This window comes from Anomaloglossus baeobatrachus, chromosome 2 (genome assembly GCF_048569485.1).
Source record: "Anomaloglossus baeobatrachus isolate aAnoBae1 chromosome 2, aAnoBae1.hap1, whole genome shotgun sequence".
Classification (NCBI taxonomy): Eukaryota; Metazoa; Chordata; class Amphibia; order Anura; family Aromobatidae; genus Anomaloglossus; species Anomaloglossus baeobatrachus.
In genome coordinates, this window is record NC_134354.1 from 328,095,939 (window position 1) to 328,114,113 (window position 18,175).

The 18,175-nt window shown below is 45.7% G+C and overlaps 1 protein-coding gene across 5 annotated transcripts in view; it reads right to left on the bottom strand.

Annotated features, from left to right (window-relative positions):
- The window catches only part of DHDDS (dehydrodolichyl diphosphate synthase subunit), a 178,596-nt gene extending 163,319 nt beyond the window's left edge, over positions 1-15,277 (bottom strand). The window contains exons 1-3 of one of the 5 annotated variants that reach the window (XM_075333892.1): positions 15,134-15,277; positions 4,075-4,149; positions 3,877-3,993 (exon numbers count right to left, since the gene is read on the bottom strand). In XM_075333892.1, the coding sequence (XP_075190007.1) occupies positions 3,877-3,993; positions 4,075-4,137 (180 nt within the window). In that variant the 5' untranslated portion in view covers positions 4,138-4,149; positions 15,134-15,277. Of the gene's footprint in view, positions 1-3,228; positions 3,266-3,335; positions 3,356-3,876; positions 3,994-4,074; positions 4,150-15,133 lie in introns of those variants that run through there. The other 4 variants (XM_075333890.1, XM_075333893.1, XM_075333891.1 and 1 more) reach the window with 4 other exon arrangements.
- Between the last annotated feature and the right edge of the window lie 2,898 nt (positions 15,278-18,175).

Below are 18,175 nucleotides of genomic sequence, written 5' to 3' on the forward strand. Positions count from 1 at the left end.
ATGTGTATAATGGTTACCAGCGTACACCAGCTCCCGGTACACATGTGCAGGGAGCCGGCATACGCTGATGCCTCGCCCGCTCAGCCAAGCCCCCGGCACACGTTGCCACGCTTGGACCCGTCCCCGGCGGCCTCAGCATGGGGGATGGAGCACAATGGGGGGTGAGCAGCATAGAGGATGGAGCACGATGGGGGTTGTGCAGCATGGGAGATGGAGTACGATGGGGGTTGTGCAGCATGGGAGATGGAGCACGATGGGGGGGTGCACACCTCCCCCCAAAACACACACACACTGGGAACCACAAACACCGCCCTACACAGACACCCACACCCAACGCCGCACACGCGCACACACACACACACACACACACACACACACACAACCCAAACACCGCGGCATACATAAATATACGCACATACCGCGCAACACACACACACACACACACACACACACACACACTGCACAAAACATACCTCCCCCAAAACACACACGCACTCCACATCCACACAAACCGCACAACACACACAGCACCACACACACAGAACGCTGCAGACACACAGCGCTCCACAAACAACGCAACACACACAACACCGCTCACACACCCAGACAACACCCAGAACATTTACAGCTCCCTACACAAACACTTGGTAACTACAGACAACAACACATTAATATATATATATATATATATATATCTCTATCTATCTATCTATCTCAAAAATCATACATTAACTACACAATACGTAAATTCTAGAATACCCGATGCGTAGAATCGGGCCACCTTCTAGTCTAATATATAGAGCTGTGTGTTCGTGTGTGTGTCTCCGCTAAAAGAATCCGCACCGTCGCATTTACAATCACGAAATTTTGCACAGACACCCCATGTGACACAGGGAACATAATAGACTATTTTGACGGGAAAATTTAACCCCGCGCTTTACAGTTACTCTCCAAAAAAAAAAAAAAACTGCCTCCATTAAAAGGGAACTTGTCATCAGAAATTTAGCTTGAAACCTAAAAGTTTCCCCCTCTGCAGCTCCTGGGCTGCATTCTAGCAATGTTCCTGTTGTTTATGTGCCCCCTTTCTGACCAAAATAAAGACTTTTATAAAGTGGTACCTTTTTGTATTCAGATCTTGATAATGGTACACGGGGGCAGGCTCTCTGGTGTCCGTTAGTCTGCCTCCTGTCACTTTAGGCCGTCCCCCATCGCTCCATTCCATACTTCAGGACGCCGCCCACTGCACCCAAGGTGCCGCGCACGCGAGGACCGCTGGTGACGTGTGCGCAGGCACAAGGTTATGGGCGGCGCTGTGATTGCATTGCAAGTGCCCGCCCATCATCTCGTGGCCACACTCTCCCCTCTGCCTCCAGCATTCTGCGCAAGCGCTGGCCAGATGACCCGACGTTGGAACGTTCTGCGCAGAACGCTGGAGGCAGAGGGTAAAGGGCGGGCACGAGATTATGGGCGGGCACTTGCAATGCAATCACAGCGCCGCCCATAGTCTCGTGCCTGCGACACACGTGACTAGCGGTCCTCGCGTGCGCGGCACCTCGGGCGCAGTGGGCGGCGTCCTGAAGTATGGAATGGAGCGATGGGGGGACGGCCTAAAGCGACAGGAGGCAGACTAATGGACACCAGAGAGCCCGCCCCCGTGTACCATTATCAAGATCTGAATACAAAAAGGTACCACTTTATAAAGTCTATTTTTTGGTCAGAAAGGGGGCACAAACAGGAACATTGCTAGAATGCAGCCCAGGAGCTGCAGAGGGGAAATCTTTTAGGTTTCAAGCTAAATTTCTGATGACAGGTTCCCTTTAAAGTCAATGGAGCTGCGAGCTACAGGTTATTAATAGCAGCTGTGATTGGTTGCTATAGGAACAACGGGGACAAGAGAGACAGACAGACACACGGGGAAAGGGGAGGGCCAGACACACGGGGAAAGGGGAGGGCCAGACACACGGGGAAAGGGGAGGGCCAGACACACGGGGAAAGGGGAGGGCCAGACACACGGGGAAAGGGGAGGGCCAGACACACGGGGAAAGGGGAGGGCCAGACACACGGGGAAAGGGGAGGGCCAGACACACGGGGAAAGGGGAGGGCCAGACACACGGGGAAAGGGGAGGGCCAGACACACGGGGAAAGGGGAGGGCCAGACACACGGGGAAAGGGGAGGGCCAGACACACGGGGAAAGGGGAGGGCCAGACACACGGGGAAAGGGGAGGGCCAGACACACGGGGAAAGGGGAGGGCCAGACACACGGGGAAAGGGGAGGGCCAGACACACGGGGAAAGGGGAGGGCCAGACACACGGGGAAAGGGGAGGGCCAGACACACGGGGAAAGGGGAGGGCCAGACACACGGGGAAAGGGGAGGGCCAGACACACGGGGAAAGGGGAGGGCCAGACACACGGGGAAAGGGGAGGGCCAGACACACGGGGAAAGGGGAGGGCCAGACACACGGGGAAAGGGGAGGGCCAGACACACGGGGAAAGGGGAGGGCCAGACACACGGGGAAAGGGGAGGGCCAGACACACGGGGAAAGGGGAGGGCCAGACACACGGGGAAAGGGGAGGGCCAGACACACGGGGAAAGGGGAGGGCCAGACACACGGGGAAAGGGGAGGGCCAGACACACGGGGAAAGGGGAGGGCCAGACACACGGGGAAAGGGGAGGGCCAGACACACGGGGAAAGGGGAGGGCCAGACACACGGGGAAAGGGGAGGGCCAGACACACGGGGAAAGGGGAGGGCCAGACACACGGGGAAAGGGGAGGGCCAGACACACGGGGAAAGGGGAGGGCCAGACACAGGAAAAGGGGAGGGCCAGACACAGGGAAAGGGGAGGGCCAGACACAGGGAAAGGGGGGGGACAGTTACTATCCCGGGCAACGCCGGGTACTACAGCTAGTGATAAATAAAAATGAAGCTCTACCAGAACAAAAACATCAATTGAGCAAATTAAAAAGTTATAGCTGTTTAACGTTTGTAAAATTCAAGTTATGTCCTACAATATCTGTTACTGCACAACAAGCTAATAACAGAAACAGAGTATCTAACGTGTTTCCCCGAAAATAAGACCTCCCCTGAAAATAAGACCTAGCAGGAGTTCAATAATGAAATGTCATGCAGCGGTAAAAAAAAGTTAAAGAATCCTGCAGGACACTTCATTATAGACAGCGGACAACCCCTTAAGAAAGAAGAGAGAAGACTTCGCGATCATACTCACCAGACGCCGACCGGGAGCAGGGGAGCGCATCAAGGACCTGCGGCGGAAAACACATCAGATCACATACATACACACAATCACACTACAGATCACATACACACACTCACCACATCGAGCGATATTGATTGCTTCTCGGCAACGTGCACCTGCGATGAGCAGTGGAGCTTCCAGGTCCTGCAGGAGAAACGCATCACATAGCCGGAAGCAAGTGGTATCACTGGATGCGGTGAGTGTGTGCGCGCAATTGTATGTGCGATTTTGTGAGTGTATGCAGTCTGATGTGTGAGTGTGTGCTATCTGATGTATGTGAGTGTCGGCCAGATGCAGGGGAGGACAGCGTGAAGCATAGCTGCTGGGAGCACCCGCTGGAGAGCACAGGGAGATCTGGCAGCCACGCACACGCCCGGGGCTGGTAAGTATGACGATCCTGGAAAGGGGGTGTCTGCTTTTTGTGGGGGGGTACACTTACCCTCAACCATGTCTCCTCGAGAATAAGAGATCCTCTGAAAACAAGACCTAGGGCTTTTTTCGGAGCAAAAAAAATATATAAGACCGTTTCTTATTTTTGGGGAAACCGGGTATGTGTATGAATGCCTTGCCTAGGCCTATACATTATACATTTGCAAGGTTCATTTATAGCAACCTGACCTCAGCAAGCTTCTCAAAGCCTTGTGAATGGCCCTCTTGCCTAGCCACATGGCATTTTTGGGCATATCTTCGGTTTCCATCCATGATAAATGCCACATGTTTGGGAATTGGGCCAGCCTGTTTCACAAAGGAGAAAAATACTGTGAATTAGGTTATCGATGCAATTTTACAGACACACACAGTAAATGGCTAGCCTACCTTAAGGACATTTGCACATAAGCGTTCAATCAGAGATAGCTCCTTGTCACGAATCCAAGACATGATGAAACAAATCTAAAAGATAACATCTTATTTAGGAAAGTATCTAAATATAGGTAAAAGCCCTCTGTACAATTATACGTGTAAGTGGATTTCTCACCAGCCAAGTTACAAAGCCATTTTTCATCAGCCTGATCAGGTCTAAGAGACCACTTCAAACCTTTCAGTTTGAAAGAGTTGAGACACTTGTGAGCACTGCAGTCTAATGTTTACACTGGTCTGTATAACTGCATGCTATTAAAGAGAATGTGTCACCAGGTTTTGCCACCTAATCTTAGAGTAGCATAACCTAAGGGAAGAGATCCTGATTGCATGGGCGTATCACTTGCTGGGCTGCTTAGGCTGCTTTCACACTAAGTTTTTTTAACATGCGTCCGGAACGTTTTTTGCTGCAAAAGCGGATCCTGTTTTTCCAAAGACAAACGAATGTGTTATTTTACAGGATCCTGTCACTTAAAATTATGGGCGGGTACTGGAGACAAAAAAAAGAGAAAAAAAGAGAAAAAGCGCAAAAGAGAAAGAAAGAGAGCAAAAGAGAAAGAAAGAGCGCGACAGAGCACGACAGAGCGCGACAGAAAGAAAGAGCGCCAAAGAGAGCAAAAGAAAAAGAGAAAGAAAGAAAGCGCGAAAGATCACGAAAGATCACGCCAGGCTGGTTTGTGCCCAACAGGATCCTGTTTATCAGCATGCCAGCGTTCACATGCATTTGCGTACAGTATAGTCAGGATCCAGTGCTAAACAGTATTTGGACGCAGCTCAAAAACACAAGTAGCGTTTTGAAAAATGTTAAAATACTGCAAGTCGCTGTATCCTCACTATACCGCATGCAAACGCATGTGAAAGCATGTTGACGCGCGTCCATTGCAAATGCATTGAAATTAAAACATATTTGCACTGGATCCGCTTTTGCTGCAAAAAAAACGTTCAGGACGCATGTTACGAAAAAAAAAAAAAAAACGTAGTGTGAAAGCAGACTTACTGTATTTTTGATAATCTACTGCTGATTAAACAGTGATGTTATCATTAGGGGACTACTGCGCCTGCTGCCAGGTAGTCCAGCATACTCATGAGGTCTGTATAACTGCTAGATCCACAGCAGAGAAAACATTGATTTGATCAAAATGACAGCAAACAACTCAGTAAGTGACAACGCTGGCATCAGGGTCTCTGTCTGTACATTATGCTGCTCTCAGATGATGTAGCAAAAACCTGGTGACATTCCTTTTAATAAGTGATAGCTGTGCTGGGTATTGCAACCTTAAGGTAAGTTCACATAGTGCGTTTTGTCGCTGCGTTTTTGGCCTCAAAACTGCATGACTTTGCTTCCCCAGCAAAGTCTATGAGTTTTCATTTTTGCTGTCCGCACACAACTGTTTTTTTAAGCTGCGTTTTTTGAGCTTAAAAAAAAAAAAAAAAAAAAAAAAAAAAAATGGACATGTCAATTCTTTCCAGCGTTTTTCCCCCATGCAATGCATTGGAAAAACGCAGAGATCAAAAAATGCAGCAAAACGCAGCCAAAAACGCACCAAAAATGCATGCGTTTTTTGCCGCGGGTGCGGTTTTAGCGGCCAAAAACGCAGCGTCAAAAAAACACAGTGTGTGCACATAGCCTTATTCTATTGTTTTTATTAGGACAACATTGCAACACCCAGCACAGCCACATCTAACTAGATTGTGTATAATAGAGTAGCGTAAAAACTAAGTATGGAGCAACTTTGGCAGTGACATATGTGCAGTCAAAGATTGCCGTCGATTGAAGTCGTACCCAGTTGGATTTTCTTTGACATGCTTGTCAAACCCATTCACCTGCATTATGCAGCGATGTTGGAACCCTGTGAAAGTTGCCGTGCAACCCCAGCCTCAGTGTTTACACTGCTCTATACCCTGTTTCCCTGAAAATAAGACACTGTCTTATATTTTTTTTTTTTGCCCCGAAAAAAATTACTAGGTCTTATTTTCAGGGGGTGTCTTATTCTCAAGGAGACATGGTTTGGGGTAAGTTTACCCTCACAAAAAGCAGAACCCCCCTTCCAAGGATCATCATACCTACCAGCCCCGGTCATCTGAATGGCTCCCAGAACGTCGTCCCCCGCCCTCTGTCTGGCCAACACACACATATCAGATCACACACACAAAAAAGATTCCATATCATTCCTCCCTGGGATCTCTGTGCTGCACGCAGTCCTCCCCTGCATATGGCCAACACACATACATCAGAACACACTCAGACAACAGATCGCATAATACATATACACATCATTCCTCCCTGTGATCTCCGGCGGGCGATCATGGCAGATGTGCTGCACGCCGTCCTCCCCTGAGTCCGGCCAACACTCATACATCCAAACACACACTCACCACATCCGATCGCATGCACTCACGAAATTGTACATACCACATCACACTCACCACATCCAGTGATACTACGCGCTTCCGGCCACGTGATCCTCCTTCAGTTCCTGGAAGATCCACTGCACAGTGTTGCAGGTCCTTACACGCGCTGCGAAGCAAGCGATATCGCTGGATGTGGGGTGTGTGGAGAGAGATAGAGAGATATATGTGTGATCTGGTGTGTGTATATGTGTTGTAAAGTTGCACCCCGCAACCTGGGGGGCCCTTTATAAAAATTCTTGCAGTTTATTTAAAACACTCTACATAAACTGCTAAACAAAATGTAACAAAGCCTCTCCCGGCTTAAAGGAAAATATAACACTTGCACATACCGTGGGCTTTCAGTCCATTAAATGTCCATAGTGGAGTCTCCACACTCTAGCCCAGGGGTCTCAAACACGCGGCCCGCGGGCCGCATGCGGCCCCTGAGGCTGTTTGTTGCGGCCCGCAGACCCCGTGACAAATCGCGGCTCTATGCTGAGGGTCGGCGCCGGCAGGAACTTTACTGCATTTGAATCCATCTGCGGTGCCGCGCAAGGAGCTGTCAGTTCTATCCCAGTTGCTGCTGCTGTCTGCCAATCAGATGCAAGGAGGTGACGTCATACAGCGACGTCACTTCCTTGCATCTGATTGACAGGCAGCAGCCATTGGTCCAGACACAGCTCCTCTGCGCTGCACCGCAAATGGATTCAAATGCAGTGAAGTTCCTGCCGGCACCGACCCTCAGCACAGAGCCGCAATCATCACGGGCCGCGACAAGCAGTTAAGGTACGTGCTCAAGTTCAGGACCCGCTGCGTGCTGGACACAGCGCGTCCTGATCGGCGGGGCCGCAAGTCTACTCCTTAGGAGACCGCAGCTGCCCGTACCTGCGATCAGGGGTTCGGGCCGCTGCGGTCTCCTCGCTGTGCTCTGCCTAGGGAGGACGCTTCAGACGCCGCAGCATAAATTCACATGCTGCGGCCTCTGGAAGCCACACCGCAGTTCTGTTTTCACTGCCGGCCGTACACGCACAGTGGGCATGGGATTTTTAGAAATCCCATGCCCACTGTGCTTTTACCATACATAGCAGGGTTTTGGACGCAGCTGAAGCACGCTGCATCCAAAACTCTGCAAGTACTGATCGTGGGCACACAGGGTAACGGAGGAAAGGTGAGATTTTTTTTTTTTGTTTGCGTATTACTACATGGATGGCCACAATACTACAGGGATGGCCACAATACTACAGGGATGGCCACAATACTACAGGGATGGCCACAATACTACAGGAATTGGCAGAATACTACAGGAATTGGCAGAATACTACAGAGCACAATACTACAAGGATTGGAACAATATTACTGGGCACAATACTACAGGGCACAAGGATGGGCACAATACCACAAGGATGAGCACCTTACTACAGGGCACACGGATGGGCACATTACTACAAGATTTTGGCTAAGATTACTATATGATGCTGCTAATTGTAAAACAATTACAAAAAGGTGATAAAATAAAAAAAAAAAAAAAAATCCTAAAGCATGACTTTTTATTTACATTAAAAATGCTTTTCTGTATATAAACTTAACCAAAAAAAGTGCACGTTTGTTATAATAAACAAGCGAAAAATGTTTACAAAAGTGATCCAAGATGTATAGAAAAAAAAACATGGATTCATTAAAAATGTTCACTTTGTCCTGCAAATAATGCGGTCCCCCTCATTTTTTTTTTCTATATGCGGCCCAAACACCCAGCTGAGTTTGAGACCCCTGCTCTAGCCCCTGCCAGTGAACACTCACTGTGGTTGCTTCCTGCAGCCTCCAGCCCTCTCCAGCCAGGCTGCAGTCTTTTCCCCAGTCCTCACCTGGACTGATTCCAGAAGTCTCTCTCCAGTCTTCACACAGACTGAGACCTCCAGCACACATCCTCCATGTGCAGCACTCTCAGGCTTCTGTCTGTCTCTAAAACCAAACAGTCTCTTAAACCCAACCGAATACACCCACAGGTGGAGGTATGTGATTCTCCAGCTCTGTCCATCACACTGGTCACAGTTTAAAAGGGAACCTAACCCTTAATTACAACCCAAGTTCTGTGGAACTACAGGTCCCACAGTCACACCTTAAGTTCAATATCGCAGGGGATCCTTCACTGCGACACACAACGACCATCCACAACATTGGTGGTCGCTACCCACAGTGTGTGTTTGTTCCACTGCAGGACCTTGATGCGCTCCCCTGCTCCCAGTCGGCATCTGGTGAGTATAATTGTGGGGTCTTCTCTATTTTTTCTTCTCTCTTTTGGGGATGCCCGCTGTCTATAATGAAGTGACCTGCAGGATTCTTTCACTTTTTTACTGCTGTATGAACACTTCATTATTGGACCGCGACTAGGTCTTATTTTTGGGGGATGTCTTATATTTAAGCCTCCCTGAAAAATCCTGCTAGGCCTTATTTTCGGGGGGGAGGTCCTATTTTCAGGGAAACACTGTATATGTGCATGCTGTTTACTTGATTGTGTCTGACCCATGCTTTGCAGTGTTGCCTCGATGTATGTCCCAATTGATGCTCAAAAATGCGATTAAAGATAACTTGTCACCAGATTTGGCGACTATAAGCTGCCGCCACCACCAGTGGGCTCTTATATACAGCATGTTAGAATGCTGTGTATAAGAGCCCAAGCCACTCTGTAGAACGTAAAAAAAACCACTTATACTCACCTAGGAAGCGGTTCGGTACGATAAGTGTCGTTGCACATTACAGTGCTTTGCTCTGCCCTCACCACAAAAGATCAAAGTGCACCTGCACAGGACTGCAATGCTGGCCTGTGTGGATGACGTAGACGCATCATCCACATTGGGCTGGGAAGTAGAACGACAGATCGCAGAAAGAGGAGGCGCCAAACCGCAAAGCAGCGTCACCCATCGGACCGGACAGCCCCTAGGTGAGTATAATGAAGGTGATTTTAACATTCTACAGAGTGGCCTGGGCACTTACAGGAGCATCTCAATAAATTAGAATATCCTCAAAACATTAAATTTATATCAGTAATTCAATACATATAGGGAAACGCATATATTATAATAGTCATTACACACAGAATGATCTAGTTCAAGTGTTTATTTCTGTTAAAGTTGATGATTATGGCTTTCAGCCTATGAAAACCCATAAGTCATTATCTCAGCAAATTAGAATAATTACTACAAAACACCTGCAAAGGTTTCCTAAGCATTTAAAATGGTCCCTTAGTCTGGTTCAGTAGGCTACACAATCATGGGGAAGACTGCTGACTTGACAGGTGTCCAGAAGGCAGTCATTGACACACTCCACAAGGAGGGTAAGCCATAAAAGGTCATTGATAAAGAAGCTGGATGTTCACAGAGTGCTGTATCCAAGCACATTAATGGAAAGTTGAGTGGAAGGAAAAAGTGTGGTAGAAAAAGGTACCCAAGCAATTGGGATAACCGTAGCCTTGTTAGGATTGTTAAGGAAAAGCCATTCAAAACTTTGGGGGAGATTCACAAGGAGTGGACTGCTGCTGGAGTCCGTACTTCAAGAGCCATCATACACAGATATATCTAGCACATGGGCTACAAGTGTCGCATTCCTTGTGTCAAGCCACTCATGATAAATAGACAATGCCAGAAGCGTCTTACCTGGGCCAAGTAGAAAAAGAACTGGACTGTTGTTCATTGGTCCAAGGTGTTGTTTTCAGATGAAAGTAAATTTCGCATTTCATTTGGAAATCGTAGTCCCCGAGTCTTGAGGAAGAGTGAAGAGGCCACAATCCAAGCTGCTTGAGGTCTAGTGTGAAGTCTCCACAATCAGTGATGGTTTGGGGAGCCATGTCATTTGCTGGTGTACGTCCACTGTGTTTCATCAAGACCAAAGTCAGCGCAGCCGTCTACAAGGAAATTTTAGAGCACTTCATTCTTCCCTCTGCCGACAAGCTTTTTGGAAATGGAAATTTCATTTTCCCGTAAGACTTGGCACTTGTCCACACTCCCAAAATTACTAATGCCTGGTTTAATAACCACAGTATCGCTGTGCTTGATTGGCCAGAAATCTCGCCTGACCTAAACCCCATAGAGTATCCATGGGGTATTGTCAAGAGGAAGATGAGAGACACCAGACCCAACAATGCAGATGAGCTGAAGGCTGCCATCAAAGCAACCTGGGCTTCTGTAACACCTCAGTAGTGCCACAAACTGATCGCCTCCATGCCACGCCGCATTCATGAAGTAATTGATGCAGAAGGAGCCCCAACCAAGTATTGAGTGCATTTACTATAAATACGTTTCAGTAGGCCAATATATCTGAGTTTAAAATCATTTTTTCAGTTGTTCTTATATAATATTCTAATTTTCTGAGATAATGACTTTTGGGATTTCATTGTCTGTAAGCCATAATCATCAACATTAATAGAAATAAACACTTGAAATAGATCCCTCTTTGTGTAATGACGCTATATATGTGTTTTCCTTTTTGTACTGATTTACTAAACTAAATTAACTTATTGATCACATTCTAATATACAGTATATATATATATATATATATATATATATATATATATATATATATATATATAGTAAATACACACACTTGTATATACCTGTATATTCAGTATTCTAGAACGCTGTATATAAGAGCTTACTAGTGGTGGCCGCAGCTTATAGTCGCCAAATCTGCTTAGTAAGCATTACAGAGACTGCAGCACTCATGAGTATGGCAACCCCTTTATAATGGGCCTCCATCAATCCAGTATTGGCAACCTCAGGAAAAGAAATAACAGAGATAATATTTTAAAAAAAAAAAAAAGGTATTCTAATTTTGTGGAATGATGGCCTATTTCTAAGCCCCTTTCACACATCAGTTTTTTCCCTTCAGTCGCAAACCATCGAGTTGTAAAAAAAAGGATCCAGCGAATGATGTTGCTGGATCCGTTTTTTTTCTCATTGACTTTTATTAGCGACGGATGGCCTCACGTTTCATCCGTCGTATGACGGATCTGTTGAAAAATGTGTGTGCGACCGTTGGAAACGACGTCCATAGGAAAGTTTTTTTTTTTGTTTTCAGTTGAAAAAAAACGGACAGAGTGGGATCCATCGCCGTCCGTCCTCTTGCAGAATGGAAGCCTACGGGCGCAGGATACGTCAAATGATGGAATCCAGCGACTGTGCCTTTTTATTGTAACAGAGCATGCTCAGATGAGGTAAAAAAAAAAAAAAACCTCTTTGGCTGATGCAGATTAGCTCTCACGTTTTTGCTGGATAAACTAATGCAACGGATCCATCAGAAAAACGAATCCATTGCATCAGTTTTTACACAATCTGCGACGGATCCGTCAATCCGTCGACTCGACAGATTGTGACTGACGCTGAAAAACTGATGTATGAAAGAGGCTTAAGAGACTCAAAGATTTTAATAATAGAGGCGCTGCGGCAATGTTTTTCAGTTAAAGGGGTGATCACACTTAAAAGATGTTATTTTTTCCATTCTAAAACGTTGTCCTAGTTTCCTTCAATACATGTTTTATGAATTAATTTATCTGCTTGGTGTCATTTAACACCTACATGACCTTGGACAAATTCTTGAAAGAAAGTAGTTACCGACCTAGGACGTATATGAACGCCATGGCAACTGCCAAGACCGCCACCGGGGACCCGGCTTTCCCGATAGCCGAGCCCCAGCACTCAGGGGATTGGGAGAGGGATCAAGCTCACTCTTACCTCCGATTGGGACCCCTGCAATGTAATCGAGAGGGCCCGATCGTCACCCCCGGTGACCCAAGGTCGTCATGACGACCTCTGGGTCACCTGACTACGGGAAGCATCAGGAATCATGCTTTGTTTGCAACATGATCACTGAAGTTTCTGTGTGCAGCTCTGGCAACTGCACTATATTGCAATTATCGAACATTGCAGTACAGGGCAGCTGTGATCAGAGCACTGTAAGCTAAGGAACTAAAAGAAAAAAACGTAAAAAAAAAAAAAATAAACCTGAAAATAAAAAAAAAAAATTCCCATAAATACACAGTTGTGTAAAAAAAAAAAAAAAAAAAAAAAAAAAAAAATACACTTGGTATCGCTGTGTCCGTAACAACGCGATCTTTAAAATAGTCAACTAGTTAACCCCTTCAGTGAACATAGTAAACAAAAAAAAAAATTAAGAAAAAAACGTAGCAAAAGTTACAGCTAGCAAAAAAAGTGGAATAAAACGCAACGAAAAGGTCATACATAAATAAAAATGGTACAACTGAAAACGTCATCTTGTCCTGCAAACAAACAAACCACCATACAGCTCCATCAGCTGAAAAATAAAAAAAGGCTATAGCTCTTAGAATACAGCAATGCAAAAACAACTTTTTTCCCTATAATATATAACAGTTTTTATGCTGTAAAGGCATAAAAACAAAACACACACAGATATATATATATATATATATATATATATATATATCCTGAATTGCATTTTTTAACTTGATTCTGCCTTACAAAAAGGGGGAATAAAAGGCAATTAAACATTATGTAGAACAAAACGATACCAATAAAAATTCCAACATCCCGCAAAAAACAAGCCCTTACATGATTGTCAGCAGAAAAATTAAAAAACGATTATTCCAGCTCTGCCACATCTCAATTCACACTGAGCAGCCTTAGAATATGACAGCCCACTGTGAGGTGCAGGCAGAGACTGAGTGAACCACACAATCACTCTCTGCCTTCCTGTAGCTCACAGTACGCGGTCATGTTCTATTGCCGCTTGGTGTGAATTGACAAGTAGCGGAGCTGGAGTAGTCATGGGACCGTGTTTGGATTACGTCGGACCTGCAAGGGTGTTTTGTGGTTAATACAAGGATGAAAGAGGATGCCTTTTTGTCTTTTATTTCAAATAAAGAAATTTTTGGTTGTGTTTATATCTTTTCACTTACAGATTAGTAATGAGGGGTCTCAGACACCTCCCATTACTAATCTAGTGCTCAGTGGCAGCTGTGGGCTGACATTAACCCCTTACTACCACCGCACCAGGGCAATCAGGAAGAGCCAGGTAAGGCTATGTGCGCACGTGTGCGTATTACATGCAGTTACGCTGCGTAACTGCATGCGTCCTGTGTCCCCTGCACAGTCTATGGAGATTGTGCAGGAGCCGTGCGCACGTGGCATATTAGAACGCAGCGATTCGGCTGCTGCCCGAATCGCTGCGTTCTAAGAAGTGACATGTCACTTCTTCCGTGCTGTTTGCATGCTGTCTATAGGGAGAGGCAGCATGCAGAGCGCACGTTCTCTGCCGGCATCATGCGCTTCAGAACGGAGCTTTTCAGCTGCGCTCTGAAGCGCACCTTTTAGGTGCGGTGCAGAGCGCACACAGCCTAAAGCACTGGGCTTGTTGCATCTAATGGATTTGACAATTCCAGGCGGGTGGAGCACAATAAGCATGGGTCTCCCCAGCCTCCTGAGAATACCAGCCCCCAGCTGTTTGGCTTTATCATGGCTGGGTATCAAAATTGGGAGGGAGCCACTGTTTTTTTAAATTATTTAAATAAAAAAAAAAAAGCAGCATATGGTTTCTCCTATTCTGATACACAGCCAATATAAGCACATGGCTGGGGGCTGCAGCCGTATGCTTTATCTGTGCTGGGTATAATAATATGGGGGACATGTCAATTTTATATTTTTACTATACAATACAGACAAGGTCTGTGATTGCAAGTGTCAGACACGCTGTCACTCAGCGTGGGGGCGCATCTGACTGCAACCAATCACAGACACCGGTGACCAAAGAAACAGTGAACATGTATGAGGCGAATGAGCGGCCCCGGAAGCGAATAAGAGGCTACGGGAGCAGTGTGACAGCGGCACCATTGACTCGGTAAGTATAGTGCGCGCTTTATTATTTTTACTTTATTATCAGAGTGCTGGGCTGACACTCGGTACCTTTGAACCCATGAGGGTCGGACTTTACAGTTCAGGTCCCCCCCATCATTATTTTTCACCCGCTGCATTTAAAAAAAGTGCATCAAAAACATAGGCATTTTTTGGATGCGTTTTGAGACCCAGGCTGCATTTCTGTGACCACAGGCTGCATCTTTGTGGTCACCACAAAGATGCAGCGTGCGCACATAGCCTAATAACTGTATGATACACGGCGTCAGTCCGGCAAGAGACCATACACTGATTTTATTCATTGAGTGTAAACAAGAAAGGTTACAACGAAATGACAGCAAAGATCTTGAGATATTATGCAGAAAGCATGGCAGAACTTTATGTAATAATTAGTACAAAATTAATTCCTGCTGATGAAACAGAGTAATGCAAAGCTGGAGAGCAGCTGCAGAAGTCACGGCAGGTCGGGACACAAAACGAGATCTGTCTATACCAAGGCCTCATAACAAATGCACAGGGAACCACAGACTCACAGGCAAAAAGGAAATCTACAAGAGCTGCTAAATATGCACACTTGGCATAGCACACCAGCTGGCCAGTGGCAATTAGTAGTTCTAAAATATGTCAGAAACAGATTCTAGTCCATTTGCTCTGTGCAGTTTCGATTAAGTGTGTCAGTTGTGAATATAACACGTACTTTGTATATTGGAACTATCGAATACACGCCACGGAGCAAACGTCTCTTACCCAAGGCTCATCACCTTCAATGTATGGAAGACTTCCGCATTCACAGGCAGCCGCGCTGAAAACTGACCTCAGCAGGGCGACGTCTCATGACGTCTTCACACGGCTAGCGCGATGCTAGACTGTATGGGCTCCTTCCAGAAATGATTTAACTTTTATCACGTGATAGGGGCTTGTTAGAAGTGCAGCCCTACGCTTCCAGATGGTTGAGTCTAGAATGTACGGGCTCCTGACAGGTTAGTGGGCGTGACCGTTTAGGTTGGGGGCGTGGCGCCGTTTCTTTCTGTCCACTATAATCATGCAAGAGGGGCTTCGCCCCCCCCCCTGCACCCCACGCATCTTGGGGGGGGTCTTACCCCCAGACAACCGCTTCTATTATAATCAGCTCTATGCCCACGTGGACTTAGAAAAAGAATGTTTATTCCATCTGCAAACATCGGGCTGCATTTTGAACACGCCCCATCACATGACTACGTCATACCTGTTAGGAGCCCGTACATTCTAGCATACACCCTTTCAGATGGAATAAACATTATTTTTTTTACGTCCACATGGTCATAGAGCTGTTTATTAAAAAAAAAAAAAAAAAAGCGGGTATCTGGGGGTAAGATAGTTTTATAGATCGGTTTAGTGTAGTTGCAGAATGTGTGGACTCATGGTAAGGCCTAAGCCACACGGCGAGAAAAACAGTGCGAGTGGAGTGCGATAAAACATCGCATTCCACTCGGACCAATTCTAGCCTGTGTGTCAGCACACATGAGCGATTATTTTCTCAGCCCTAATCGGACTGAGAAAACAATCGCAGCATGCTGCGATTGTAATGCGAGACTGTCTCTCGCACCCATTCAAGTTTCATAGTTTCATAGTTTTTAAGGTTGAAGGGAGACTCTAAGTCTATCTAGTTCAACCCGTAGCCTAACATGTTGATCCAGAGGAAGGCAAAAAAAACCCCAATGTGTCAAATAAGCTCCAATGGGGAAAAAATTCCTTCCTGACTCCACATACGGCAATCAGACTAGTTCCCTGGATCAACACCCTGTCATAAAATCTAATATACATAACTGGTAATATTATATTTTTCAAGAAATGCATCCAGGCTCTGCTTAAATTTTACTAGTGAATCCCTCATTACAACATCATACGGCAGAGAGCTCCATAGTCTCACTGCTCGTACAGTAAAGAATCCTCATCTGTGATTATGATTAAACATTCTTTCCTCAAGACGTAGCGGATGCCCCCTGTTCCAGTCGCAGGCCTAGGTGTAAAGAGATCTTTGGAAAAGTCTCTGTACTGTCCCCTCATATATTTATACATTCTGATTAGATCCCCCCTAAGCCTTTGTTTTTCCTAACTAACTAACCCCAAGTTTAATAACCTGTCTTGGTATTGCAGCCCCCCCCCATTCCTCTAATAATCTAGGTCGCTCTTCTATCTACCTGTAAGATTATGCTATTTATAACCTTCTATACTTTTGCTAACAAGAAATGCATCCATTCCTCTCTTAAATTCATTCAGTGAGTTGGCAATCACCACTTCCTCAGGAAGAGAGTTCCAGAGCCTCACTGCTCTTACCGTGAAGAACCCTCTTCTATGCTGATGTAGGAATTTTCTTTCCTCCAATCGAAAAGAATGCCCCCTTGTTCTTGTCATAGTCCTTGGTACAAACAGATCATGGGAGAGATCTCTATATGGCCCTCTGATATATTTGTACATATTTATTAGGTCTCCCCTAAGTCTTCTCTTTTCTAGAGTAAATAGACCTAATTTTGATAACCTTTCCGTGTATTGTAATGCACCCAGTCCATTTATTATTTTAGTAGCCCGCCTCTGAACCCTTTCAAGTTCAGTAATGTCTTTCTTCAGCACCGGCGCCCAAAATTGCACACAATACTCCAAGTGTGGTCTGACTAGTGATTTGTACAGAGGGAGAATGATGTTTTCATCTCGTGCCCCCAGACCTCTTCTAATGCATCCCATCACCCTATTTGCTTTGGTGGCTGCTGCCTGACACTGGGCACTCCAATTTAGATTCTTATTCACTAAGATGCCTAAGTCTTTTTCCATGTCTGATTTCCCCAGCAGTTTCCCATTTAGTAAGTAATCGTAGCATCTGTTTCTCCTTCCCATGTGCATAACCTTACACTTATCTGTGTTAAACCTCATTTGCCATTTTTCAGCCCAATTCTCCAATTTACTCAAATCCATCTGTAGTTGCAAACTGTCCTCCTTTGTGTTAACTACCTTACATAGTTTTGTATCATCTGCAAATACTGATATTTTACTCTGTAAACCATCCACCAGATCATTAATAAATATATTAAATAGTAGGGGGCCCAATACAGACCCCTGTGGCACCCCACTAGTAACCCTGGCCCAATCTGAGTATGCACCATTAATAACCACTCTTTGTTTTCTACAACTAAGCCAGCTACCTACCCATCTACACACATTTTCCCCGAGCCCAAGCTTTCTCATTTTACTTAGCAGTCTTTTATGTGGGACAGTGTCAAATGCTTTACCGAAGTCGAGATAAATGACATCCAATGATTCTCCTCGGTCCATGTGAGAGCTTACATCCTCATAGAAGCTGATCAGGTTAGTTTGACAGGAGCGATCCTTCATAAATCCATGTTGATATGGAGTTAAACAGTTATTAACATTGAGACATTCCATAATAGTATCCCTTAAAAACCCTTCAAACATTTTACCCACAACAGATGTTAAGCTTACCGGCCTATAGTTTCCAGGTTCCCTTTTGCACCCTTTTTTGAATATTGGTACCACATTTGCTAGCCGCCAATCCAGTGGAACAGACCCAGTTTCTATAGAGTCTTTAAATAAAAGGAATAGAGGCCTGTCTATCACATTACTTAACTCCCTTAATACCCGAGGGTGAATGCCATCAGGGCCTGGTGATTTGTCAATTTTAATGTTACTAAGTCGGTTCTGCACTTCTTCCTGGGTTAGGCAGGTCATACTTAATGGGGCATTTACATGATCACTCTGCATTTCCCCTGGCATATGCTTTTCCTGTGTGAACACAGT